Source organism: Urocampus carinirostris, chromosome 4 (genome assembly GCF_059441175.1).
Source record: "Urocampus carinirostris isolate Australia breed hairy pipefish chromosome 4, RoL_Ucar_1.0, whole genome shotgun sequence".
Taxonomy (NCBI): Eukaryota; Metazoa; Chordata; class Actinopteri; order Syngnathiformes; family Syngnathidae; genus Urocampus; species Urocampus carinirostris.
The window spans coordinates 40,569,968-40,582,108 of record NC_142352.1 but is presented as its reverse complement, the minus strand read 5'-3'; the positions used below and the strand labels follow the sequence as shown (position 1 = coordinate 40,582,108).

At 36.7% G+C, this 12,141-nt stretch overlaps 1 protein-coding gene across 1 annotated transcript in view; it reads right to left on the bottom strand.

Annotated features, from left to right (window-relative positions):
* The window catches only part of ripor1 (RHO family interacting cell polarization regulator 1), a 42,834-nt gene that overhangs the window by 23,121 nt on the left and 7,572 nt on the right, over positions 1–12,141 (bottom strand). Inside the window, exons 5-9 of the mRNA XM_088334567.1 lie at positions 6,364–6,417; positions 6,119–6,268; positions 5,968–6,031; positions 5,856–5,899; positions 2,503–2,628 (exon numbers count right to left, since the gene is read on the bottom strand). Of these exons, the coding sequence (XP_088190693.1) occupies positions 2,503–2,628; positions 5,856–5,899; positions 5,968–6,031; positions 6,119–6,268; positions 6,364–6,417 (438 nt within the window). The remainder of the gene's footprint in view (positions 1–2,502; positions 2,629–5,855; positions 5,900–5,967; positions 6,032–6,118; positions 6,269–6,363; positions 6,418–12,141) is intronic.

Here is a 12,141-nt window from a genome sequence, read left to right as displayed (position 1 = left end):
TTAAAATTGATAACCAGCACCAGTTATGTTGTTTATAGACTAAAATTATCTTGTTGCCTAAATTTACAGTATAATTCGCCGTTCCTGGGGGTCTAGGGGAATATTAGTTATTCATTTAGTTGAACATTTTTTGCTTTCAAATTTCACGATAATTTAACCGTTTTTGTCAAGTTTTACGATTATCTTGTTATTCAAAAAAAATTTTAAGTGGGCAAAAACGATCCGCCAGTTAAACATTTTTGTCTAAACTTTTTTATGTTGTAAAATGTAAAAGTATCGTATTTTCACGACTATAAGGTGCACCGGGTTATAAAGCACACCCCCAAAAAATTATTTTTCGTCCAATATTTTCCATACATAAGGCGCACCGGACTATAAGGCGCTACAGTGGAAACTTCAACAAAACAGTCAGACTTTGGTGAGGAAATGAAACACTGGTATATACCGTAAATTCCGGACTATAAGCCGCTACTTTTTTCCCTAACGTTCAACCCTGCGGCTTATTCAGTGATGCGGACAATTTATGTAATTTTTCTATTGGCCGCTCGAGTACAAAAGGTAAGATTTAGACCGGTGGAATATATGCGCCGAGGAAGACTGCAACCTCTTGGCTTGGGCATACAGTAAATTAAATTAGCGTAAACATACCCTCATCATGCAAAATGCAAAAAGAAAGGCACATGACGCAGCTTTCAAGCTAAAAGCAATCGAGCAGTCCGATAAAGAAGGAGCGAGCGTGTTGCCAGCGTGTTTTGGAATAAGGGAGCGTGGGACGACGTCTATAAGTTTCTTTCCGACACTGAGGAAGATGGCTTCGACGGCTTCAGTTCTAAGGAGGAAGATGAGGACGGTTTACCGTGATTTTTACAAGAACGGTATGTTTTTTTTTACCAGACCCGTTTACTGTTGCGAGCGTGTTGCTAGCGTGGTTTGGAATAAGGGAGCGTGGGACGACATCTATATGACAAAGTTGCTTTTCGATGGCTTCAGTTCTAAGGAGGAAGATGAGGACGGTTTACCGTGATTTTTACAAGTACGGTATGTTTTTTTAACAGACCCGTTGTGAGCGTGTTGCTACCTGTCACAGGCACCGTTTGGGATGAAAGTTATTATTATTAAAGCTTTGAAAACTCACTCTGTGTACCGTCTTTCTTTGTAAATATGTGTAACCATATATAATATGTATTTGCAACTGTATATTTTTGTAATGTCTTTATTTCAGACACTTATTCTGATATGTTTCCCACGGGCGAATAAAAAAGAAGGGGCAAAAAAAACGCGGGCTGACGGGAAGTGGGGACCGGTAAAGGTGACTGTTTGTGGACGCGGCAGACAATAGTGGATATTCCTTCCACCCTTACCTTTGGAAATATACTTTTTTCCTTGGATTACTTTCAACGGGACCTGGACTCTGCAGGTCTGCATCAAACCTTAAGTACCGGAATTATTTTCCATTAATTTTGCCGGCTGTGATTTTTGGACTGTGTACTTTTATGAAGGACATTCAGTTTTAATCGCGGGACTTAGTCGGGTTTGGGTTAATTTTGTGTTTGTGTTACATTTTTTTAATGTGGGCGCATGCGGCTTATAAACAGGTGCGGCTTGTGTAAGTACAAAATCGGTTATCCTCTAAAAATGCGGTGGGGGCGGCAGTGGCTCAGGAGGTAGAGCGCTCGTTTTGGGATCAAGAGATCGCAGTTCGAATCCTCCGTGTTACATGTCGAAGTGTCCTTGGGTAAGACACTGAACCCCTAATACCCCCAATAAGCAGGTTAGCGCCTTACATGGCTGCACGGCCGCTATTGGGAAATGTGAAGCACACTGTAAAGCGCTTTGGGAAGTCTTGACTTGAAAAGCGCTATAGAAATGCAGATCATTTCATTTCATTTCATTATAATCAGGCGCGCTCTATAGTCCGGAATTTACGGTATATCCCAGCATACACCGCGGACTACTTCGTCTACCGGGGAAAATCTAGTCGACGGCTGCTTGCATTAGTTGCAATATTGATCAATATTGATCCATTTATAAGGCGCACTGTATTATAAGGCGCATGCATGGTCAGCTTTTGAAAAAAATAAAGGCTTTTAGGTGCACCTTATAGTCATGAAAATACGGTAATGATTAAACTGAGCTAAATTATGTGCAAGGTATTTACTTGATCTCAAACCGCTTTATCAAACTAAATAAACTACTCAATACATTTTCCTGTACTACCTCAGAAGCAGATAATTAGTATGTAAAAAGAAAATTGTAATTCGCTACCACGTACTGATATGGATGAATGTTACTGATACTCGTCTGATCATTGGAAGAAAGCATATACACTAAACAATGTTTTTGTGTAATGATAAAATTGGGCAATTTTCTGCGGCACCTTAGACAAGGTCTCGTGGAACACTAGTGTGTCCCGGCACACTGGTATAAAAACACTGCTCTGAGAGAAAAGGATTTGTCAACTTAAAACAATTACGATCAAAACAGGAACCTTTCGGCACTCACCTTGATGGACAAAAGTTCAGTGACAAGAGGGAGGAAAATATAGTCTTCGCTGTCCCATATCTGCTTGTTGCTGACTTCCACGCGTCCCCGTAGCCTCCAGCGCTGGCGCCCATAGCGCATGAGCACCTGTCGTAGGGAAAGGGGATGGTTTGCCCTTTTTGTTGAGATTACAGTGGTTCCTCTTAATACGAACTTAATACGTTCCACGATAGTCCTCATAGCTCAGATTGCTCAAGTAATGAGGGAATATTCCCGATATGAAATAATAAAAAAACTTATGGAGCTTTTCTCTTATATGGTTCCAGCTCTTCTTGCCTTGAGTAGCAAGTACTTTCCAGAGTTGCCTGGTTGTGCTGCACCATGCATGGGCGATATACTTCCCTCTTGTGGTCAAATTTGCAACCTACACTACATAAAATCGCCATTTTTCAACCAGTTCTTATTTGACATGTCTTCCGTATTTTAATAAATTATTAACTCAGTTGAGTTCATAATATGATTTGAGAGATACTGATTCAGACACCAAGATTAAAAAAATTGGTTGGTGAGTACTTAGGTATAAAGCTCGTTTCAAAACCTTCTGCTATCTATCAAACATCCAGTTCTTGTTTTTAAATACAATGATGCTTGTAATGAGTATTTTTTTCCCTGGTAATTTTATTGATATTATTATTATTACTCGTGGTATTTTTAGAAGGGTAAGATGATTAGTATAGGATTTTTTCCATCGTTAATATTCATCATATTTATTTAATTGATTCTTATTGATCCATTTTAACAACATTCAATAAACGTTTGTGTTAAAGAGAAAAGTGTCAATGCACCTATTTTATGCATTAAATCCACAATTCAATGACTACATATTATTATTATTGGTAGTATTACTATGATTGTAAGATGACTAATATTGTTACAATATTAATATTTATTTTCTTTATGTTACTAAATTATTTTGAACAATGCATTCATGGACCAAGGTGAAATATACATTCATTGACTACACATCTAACTGGGGAAGGCAGGAAATTTGATCTAAAATAAATAAGTGCTATTAGGTGGGTGTGTCTTGTGTTTCCTGTGTGTGTGTATATAATATAATGTGTAAAAGTTGTTTTATGTGAACAAGGGACCCTCAATGGATTAGATCCTGCATCTCAATTATCTATCTTTAGAGAAATGAACAAGTTCGTTTTTCTTTTTTAATTCCATTAATAAATGATAGCATTCAAATAAACATTTTGTTTTGTAAATTGAAAGGCACGTTTTCGTCAGAATCACCTTATTATCATTGTATTGCTACAACTAAATGATAGCTGCACCCCAGTTGGCAAAGATGAACAATATAAAGACTAATAAATATAAAATAAAGTAAAAGAGTACCTTGCAAAATCATTCAACAGTACAAAAGTAAGATAAATCAAAATATACATCTTTTGCAGTACAAAAAAATAATTCTGCAACAACTGTTTTAAACCAACAAATGTTTTAGAACTAAAAGTCAAGAATATCTACGAACAAAAACCACCAATAATTCCAGTTCGTCAATTTAGTAACCTGATATTTGAGAGGAATATGGTTGGTAATGCCGGCTTGTGGGGTTGTTTACGTAGCCTAGCCTCCTAGAAATTCGGCTGTGATTGGTAAAGTGAGTCGGATTCCAATGTCGATTAGTTTGCTGCGCCTATACGATGTTTTGGCGTGACAGTACGCCAACAAAAGACAGACAAAAATAAACAAAAACTAAGGCCTGCTGGGAGAGCGGCTGCTGATGTTGTTCCAAAAATCGATCATAAAAAGAGTCGCAATACACATATTTGCAATAGACTGAGGCATCTCTAGATGCATGCGGAATTGCCAATACTTTCTCTGTCTGGAGCGGTAACACACATGGCATTAACGTCTTGGCCTCTACTAACATGCACCTGTGAAGTATTTCGCAATCCAAGCTTGGTTTATTATTATTTTGCATATCAAGTCATATTAATTTGTATAACCCTTAATAAATACTTGATGTTGATGCTGTCATTTCTGTATTTCACTGCTCGAAACAGTTATACTATTGCATACGAGTAATTAAGCATTTTAGGAGGAGATCAAGGTTCTGACAGACAAGCTGAAAGAGGGTGTCGCCATATGCAGGCAATACACAAAGAGGTAAGTATTAGTTTCAGGAGCGAGCAGCAGCAAGTCAACTGCAGGAGAGAGAGTGGGAAAGGTGAGATGGCACAACATTCATTTGGACAGGTAACTTAAAATTAGTTTTATCTGGTTATATCAGTATCAGAAATATTTTATTAACACTCCACTTATTGAAACATGAATATTTTGTTTGTTTGTTTGTACATGATTCAATTGTTTGTTTGTTTGTAAATGATTCAAATTGAATCTTTTCTTCCGGCGCCGTCACGAATGGCAGCCACTCCAGCAGCTCCCGTGTTATTTTCGATTGTTCTCGATTGTTCTCAGCTCAGGGATGCTGCTGGAAATGTGAATTTCCCTTCGGGGATGAACAAAGTATCTATCTATCTATCTATCTATCTATCTATCAAATGGTAACACAGAAATGGTGACGTCAACATCAACTACACATAGAAAAACTTCCAAAATTGGAGAGATTGTATAGCATGGATACAGAAAATGAAAAGTGAAATTAAAAGACAACTTGTTTGAAAAGCAGACCTTGCGTATAATAGTCGGAAATTGGTGACACATGAACATTCAAAGAGAACGTCAGACTTTTGAATGAAACGGAGACCAAATTGCCTCTGTAAAATTTAAGTAACGTTCAAGCCATTACGGTTTTGGTGACATGCATTGTACATTTTACACGTGTTTATTATGATATGAGAAAAGAGCTTGAGCACTAAGCCAAAATGTGCCTGACAAACGTATTTGAAATTAAAAACATGCTTTCCAAAGACCAAATGTCAGTTTTTAAATCAGTTTGATTTCAAACAACTGGGAAACGTTAAGTACTTTTGTTTCAGAATTTGTGGTTGACCACCGAATGTACTTCGATAAACGGTTGTCATATTTATTTTATTTACTGTTCTACTGCTGCTAATGTGGCTCTTCTTGGATTACAGGGGGAAAAAATGGTTTACCCAATTTATTATTTTTTGCCTGTCCCTAAAAAAATGGACAGAGGTTTATTAATGGATTTATGTCTCTGATAACCAGGCAGAGTGCCTAATTGGTTCGAGATACCAAATATTTGGTAACTAGCTGACTAGTAAAATAGTTGTTAGTTGCGGTATTTGGAACCTTGGTAAATCGTGGAAGTGGTTGTTGGCAAATGCTTACAAGGTTTCTTTTTTAAGAAAGGAACATGGACTTGTGTGTTTTTTTTTTACCTCATATTGGTCCCCCGCACACAGCCGAGCAAAGCCTGCAAGTCCTATGATGTGTAGGAAAAAAGCAGTGAAGAGAGGGAAGAGAGAGTGATGAATGTACAGAGTGACTCACCCTTCATCTTGACATGAAATTCCCCCATGTGGCTTTCCAGTTCGTTCTCAAGCGAGCACATGTGCTGCATGCAAAAACACAGGTCTGTTAATGTCGCACAATACAGATTTTTGATTGAAGCCAGCACACTGAGATGGGGTCAGCGACTCACCTCCGTACATTCCTTAAAGCCTCTGTTGGCCTCACTCAAGCTCTCCCTGGCCTCTTTGCTCCCAGTGGCTGAGTTAAACGCCGCCACCATTTTGCTGGCACCGTCTCGTAGCCGCCGCTGAATGCAGTAAGCGTCGTATAGCTCCTCCACCTGCAAGAAAACACATGACCGCAGTTTCACCTAACCCACTTGGAAATGATCAAAACCAAATGTGATGCTGTCGAGATTGAATTATTCTGTAACACCTTGCTGAGGTGGAATTCCAAACGACGCATGAATCTTTCTATGGCTTTCACTTGCTGAAACAAAAGAAAAATAACACAAGATTCAGGTTAGGTTAAGTCAGGTAAGAAAGACAGTACAGAACACATGGTGTCCAGATTTGCAAGAAAAAAGGAACAACTGCATACTTTTGTGGTACGGCTTCCACGCTTTTATAGATGTAGTAAAGATATCTAACAAAAACAAGTATTTGAGACATTCTTGTGCCAAAGATAGGCAATCACAACTCTTTTGGTAAAAATGTTGCTGTTCTCAAAAGCAGGTTTCGGGAAGGTATGGCTCACAGGCCAGATATGGCCTTTTTCATGAGTACATCTGGCTCGGAGATAAAATAGTAATCTCCTCTGTGATTCCTCGAACTTGGTGTATTTGAAGCCGAAGCAATACAGTTATAGTATAGGTCGACAATATTTAAGGCACAGCCTCAACTACAGATTACAGTCACGGTGTGACACCAACAGACTCCGTTTTGGCTGTATGTCTCTAAGGAATCCTTTATATGGAATCTCATTAAACAATGTAGGTTCACTGTTGGGAAACTTTTTTAACATTGAAAACCCACAGAACAAACTGTAAACACCCAAAATGCCAACCAAGCAACCAGAGCAATCTGATTGGGTGAGCTGTAGAGTTGGGAAATCACATAGCTGTGACTTTGAATATCAATTGTCTTTATTGTCATTGATATAAACGTTGTGAAACAATGTAAGACCTGAGCAACAGGTCATTGCTTTTATGAGTAAAAAAGGCATATCCATCAATGCTGAGGACATAGAAGCATGTCACCCATTAACAAGAGGTGACAACCGACCCAAGGCGACCATCGTAAGGTTTGTCAACAGAAAACGGAAACATGAAATCCTTAAGCAAGGAAAAAAACTAAAAGGGACTAATGTTTATTTAAATGATCACTTAAGCAAAAAAAACTCTGACATTGCAAGACAGGCTCGATTTTTGAGGAAAACGAACAAAATACAAGGAACATGGACTTCAAACTGCAGAGTATACATAAAGTTAAACGGCACTCCGGAACAAGCAAAAATATTATGGGTTCGAGAAATGCAGGAGCTGGACAGATTTGCCTGAAGAGTAACAATGGCATCCTGGACTGACAATATGGACACCCTTATTACAGATCGCAATAAAAAAATCCATCATACTATATTAGGCCATGATTTACCGGAACTGAGCATTGTTAATCACACTGACTCCAATAATTCAAGATTAGATTACTTCGATCCTGACCACAAATTCATATCAGCTAGCTCAGACAATTGCAAATATTATACTGGAAATGAATACAATACCTTTGTTAAATCTGAAGACAAATTCTCAATAATACACTTTAACAGTAGAAGTATGTACACAAATTTTGATGACATCACTGAATACTTACAACAATTTGAGAACCCGTTTAGTGTTATTGCAGTTTCTGAAACGTGGTTCAGTGAGGGAAGGAGTGTAAATTTTGAATTAAACAACTATAATCTGAACTATGTAAATAGAACAAACAAAATAGGAGGTGGAGTAGCTATATATGTGCACAAAAGATTAAAATCGAAAATATTACAAAACATGTCATTTGTCATTGACGATTTACTTGAATGTATTACAATAGAAATTATAAATGAAAAAAGGAAAAATATTATAGTCAGTTGTGTGTATAGAACACCGGGCTCAAATCTGGAAACCTTCACAAACTGGGCTGAAAAAACATATTCAACAATAAGCACCAAAACACTATTCATTTGTGGAGATTTCAACATCGATCTAATGAATCCAAACAAACATAAAAACATTGATGACTATATTAATATGATGTACAGTATGAGTTTGTACCCAACTATATTAAGGCCTAGTAGATTCACTTCACACAGTGCAACACTCATTGACAATATATTTACAAATAATATGGAATTTACAAACGTCAGCGGGTTACTGGTTTGTGATATTTCTGATCACCTACCAGTATTTACAGTGTATGATGAAAAGGTTACTAGACAAGAATCAATTAAGGATTATGTTTACAAACGAGTTAGAACTGAAGCGACTATTACATCACTGTATGATGACTTAGTTAAACAAAACTGGAATGCTATATATGGTACAGATGATGTGGATGGTGCGTTTGACATATTTTTGGAAATATTCACCAACAAGTACAACAAAAATTGCCCAATGAGACAAATAAATATTAAGAATAAATCTGTAAACCATCCATGGATAACTAAGGGTTTACATAATGCTTGTAAGAAAAAAAACTACTTATATAGAAAATTTATTAAACTAAGAACTAAGGAAGCCGAAACCCGGTATAAAACGTATAAAAACAAATTGACAGGAATATTAAGAGCAAGCAAGAAATTATACTATACCAATTTATTACATCATAACAAAAGTAATATCAAAGGTATTTGGGATATATTAAATAGTATAATAAAAGGAAAGAATGTAAGCAATGCATATCCAAACTATTTTATTGATAAGAACAGTGAAAATTATAATTTAAATCAAGTGGTGGAGAATTTTAATAGTTATTTTGTAAATGTTGGACCAGAGCTCGCTGCAAATATCCCAGAGTGCAGTGGTAAACAATTTGAGTCACTGATAAAAATGAACTCCAAGACCATGTTTTTATCTGGGGTTACGGAATCAGAAATCTTAGACGTGGTTAACAACTGTAAAAACAAAACGTCTATGGATTGTTTTGACATCGATATGGTACTAATTAAGCAAATTATAAACAGCATTGTGAAACCATTGACCTTCATCTGTAATCTATCATTTCTAACAGGCACATTTCCAAATCAAATGAAAATAGCAAAAGTTATACCAATATACAAAAATGGGAACAAGCACATTTTTACAAACTATAGACCGGTATCTCTGCTTCCTCAGTTCTCTAAAATATTAGAGAGACTTTACAATAATAGACTAGAACAATTTGTAGATAAACACAAATTGATTAATGAAAGTCAATATGGTTTTAGAGCAAACAGATCAGCAACAATGGCAATTATTGATGCAGTAGAAGAAATCACCCACAGTATAGAAAAGAAGAGATACGCAGTCGGGGTATTTATTGACTTAAAAAAAGCATTTGATACCATTAATCATAATATACTATTAAAAAAACTGGAAAGATATGGCATCAGAGGAGTGGCTCTGAAATGGATTCAAAGTTATTTGACGGGGAGGAAGCAATATGTAAAAATGGGAGAGTTTTCATCTGAATATTTGGACATCTGTTGTGGAGTACCACAGGGTTCTATCCTGGGACCAAAGTTATTTAATTTATATATTAACGATATTTTTAATGTTTCAAAACTATTGAAAATAGTAATATTTGCAGACAACACTAACATTTTCTATTCAAATGATAACTATATGGATTTAGTAACCTGTATTAATCGTGAACTAATTAACCTAAAAATATGGATGGATATAAATAAATTATCTTTAAATTTAAATAAAACCAAAGTAATATTCTTTGGTAATCGTAAGGCAAATCAAGATTTAGAAGTAAAAATGGATGGTGTCACGATAGACATTGTATCAGAAATTAAGTTTTTAGGGGTCATAATAGACAATAAATTAAGTTGGAAAACACACATCAGACACATACAAACAAAGGTATCTAAAAGCATTTCAATAATTAATAAAACCAAAGTTCTTCTACATTATAATGCATTGTATTTATTATATTGTTCTCTCGTTCTGCCATATTTAACCTATGGTGCAGAAGTCTGGGGCAATAATTACAAAAGTTCACTACAGCCCCTTTTTATTCTTCAAAAACGTGCAATAAGAACCATACACAGGGTAGGATATCGGGATCATACCAATATTTTATTCATGCAGTCCAATTTATTGAAATTGGATGATTTAATAAAAATTTTCACTTCACAACTGTTATTTACGGTCAACAAAAACATAGTGCCAGAAAACATACAAAGATTATTCACTCGGAAAGAGGGAAATTATAACTTGAGGGGCTGTGGTGAATTCAAAATCCCAAAGGTGAGAACCACCAGGAGGAGTATGTGTGTGTCTGTGTGTGGAGTCAGACTTTGGAATAATTTGCAAAATGAAATCAAACAATGTCCAAATATACATGTGTTCAAATTTAAATACAAAAAAGCATTACTGGCGAAATACAGAGATGAAGAAAATGGGATATGAGGGAGACTGGAAATACTGCACTTCAAACTATGGCTAACTTGTTGTTATTGTGCTATTATCACATCAGAACTGTTATAAGTATTGTGTTTATTTTTATTGATATTATCACTGGTGCCGCAGTGACATTATGCGCATTATGACGTTGAGGGATGGGTATTGCGAAGATTAGTGTATAAAATATGTGATTATTGTAACTATTATAATTATTGATATCTGACCTATGTAATAAGTATATCCATGAGATTTTGTTGTATTGGACATAAGAGGAGCTATCTATAAAATGTATTTCATAGGGAAGATAAAGGGGTAGGAAAAATAAGCATCTGCTTCTGACTACCCCTTTTCGAACATGTTGTGTGACATTATTTCGTTGTTGATTCATTTTTTTTGTCCTGTTTTTATTTTTATGTTCGAAATAAAGTTTTCATTCATTCATTCATTCATGTATGCAACAAGGTTAGACATGGAACTCCAGGGTGTTTGTATCCATTTATATTCATTTATATATTGTGTTTTCACAATTTTGTGGAAAGGGATTTTTTTTTTTCAGGATTTCATTTGGCAACAACAAAAAGAGAAAAACACCCAAAATTGTCAAAAGATGTTTTAACATTTTGTGCATTTGTTTAAGGCTGTGATTGCCTGGGGAAAAAGCTGTCTCGGAGCCTGTTTGCCCTAGTTTTGGGGGACCTGAAGTGTCTATTAGAGGGCAACAGGTCAAAGAGGTGGTGGCCGGGATGGGAATTCTCTTTTATATGTTAATGGCTATGCTACAGTATCGCAAGCCAGCAATGTCTTATAGACAGGGGAGAGAGCAGCCAATGAACTTTTGGGCTGTGCAGTTAGCTGACGGTAAATACATACATATCCTTTGCATTTGCTATAGTTTGTGACATTTTTTTACAAAAGAAATCTGCTCACTCCTTGATTTGAAACCATTATTTATGACAAAAATGACACAACAATCTTAAGTAACTAAAGGGGGAGACAAATTGTAAGTGGTATATTTGTTGTTATAGGACACAAGCTTTGACTGGTATTATTATTTTATATATATTATCAAATCATCAAACGTCACAAAGTGAAATCAAATGCGCACAAGAAATGGCTTTTGTCTGGACAGCGTATTTGACGATTTGTTGAATTTTGTCCTCAAATACTGTATATGCTGTGGCTCTGGGAAAAAACGTGTTGTGAGTCCCGAATGGGTCTGATGAAAATATCTCTCATCTCATCTCTCTCATCCGTACCGCTTATCCTTATTAGGGTCGCATCCCAGCCATCTCCGGGCAGTGAGCAGGGGACACCCTGAACTGGTCGCCAGCCAATCGCAGGGCACACAGGGACAGACAACTCACTCGCTCATTCACACCTAGGGACAATTTGGACCGGCCAATTCACCTGAAATGCATGTTTTTGGAATGAGGGAGGAATTCGGAGTGCCCGGAGGACACCCACGCAACCACGGGGAGAATATACAAACTCCGCACAGGAAGTCTGGAGCTGGATTTGAACCCACGCAGGAGGTTCCCATGACATGAACTGTGCCGCACAAGCGC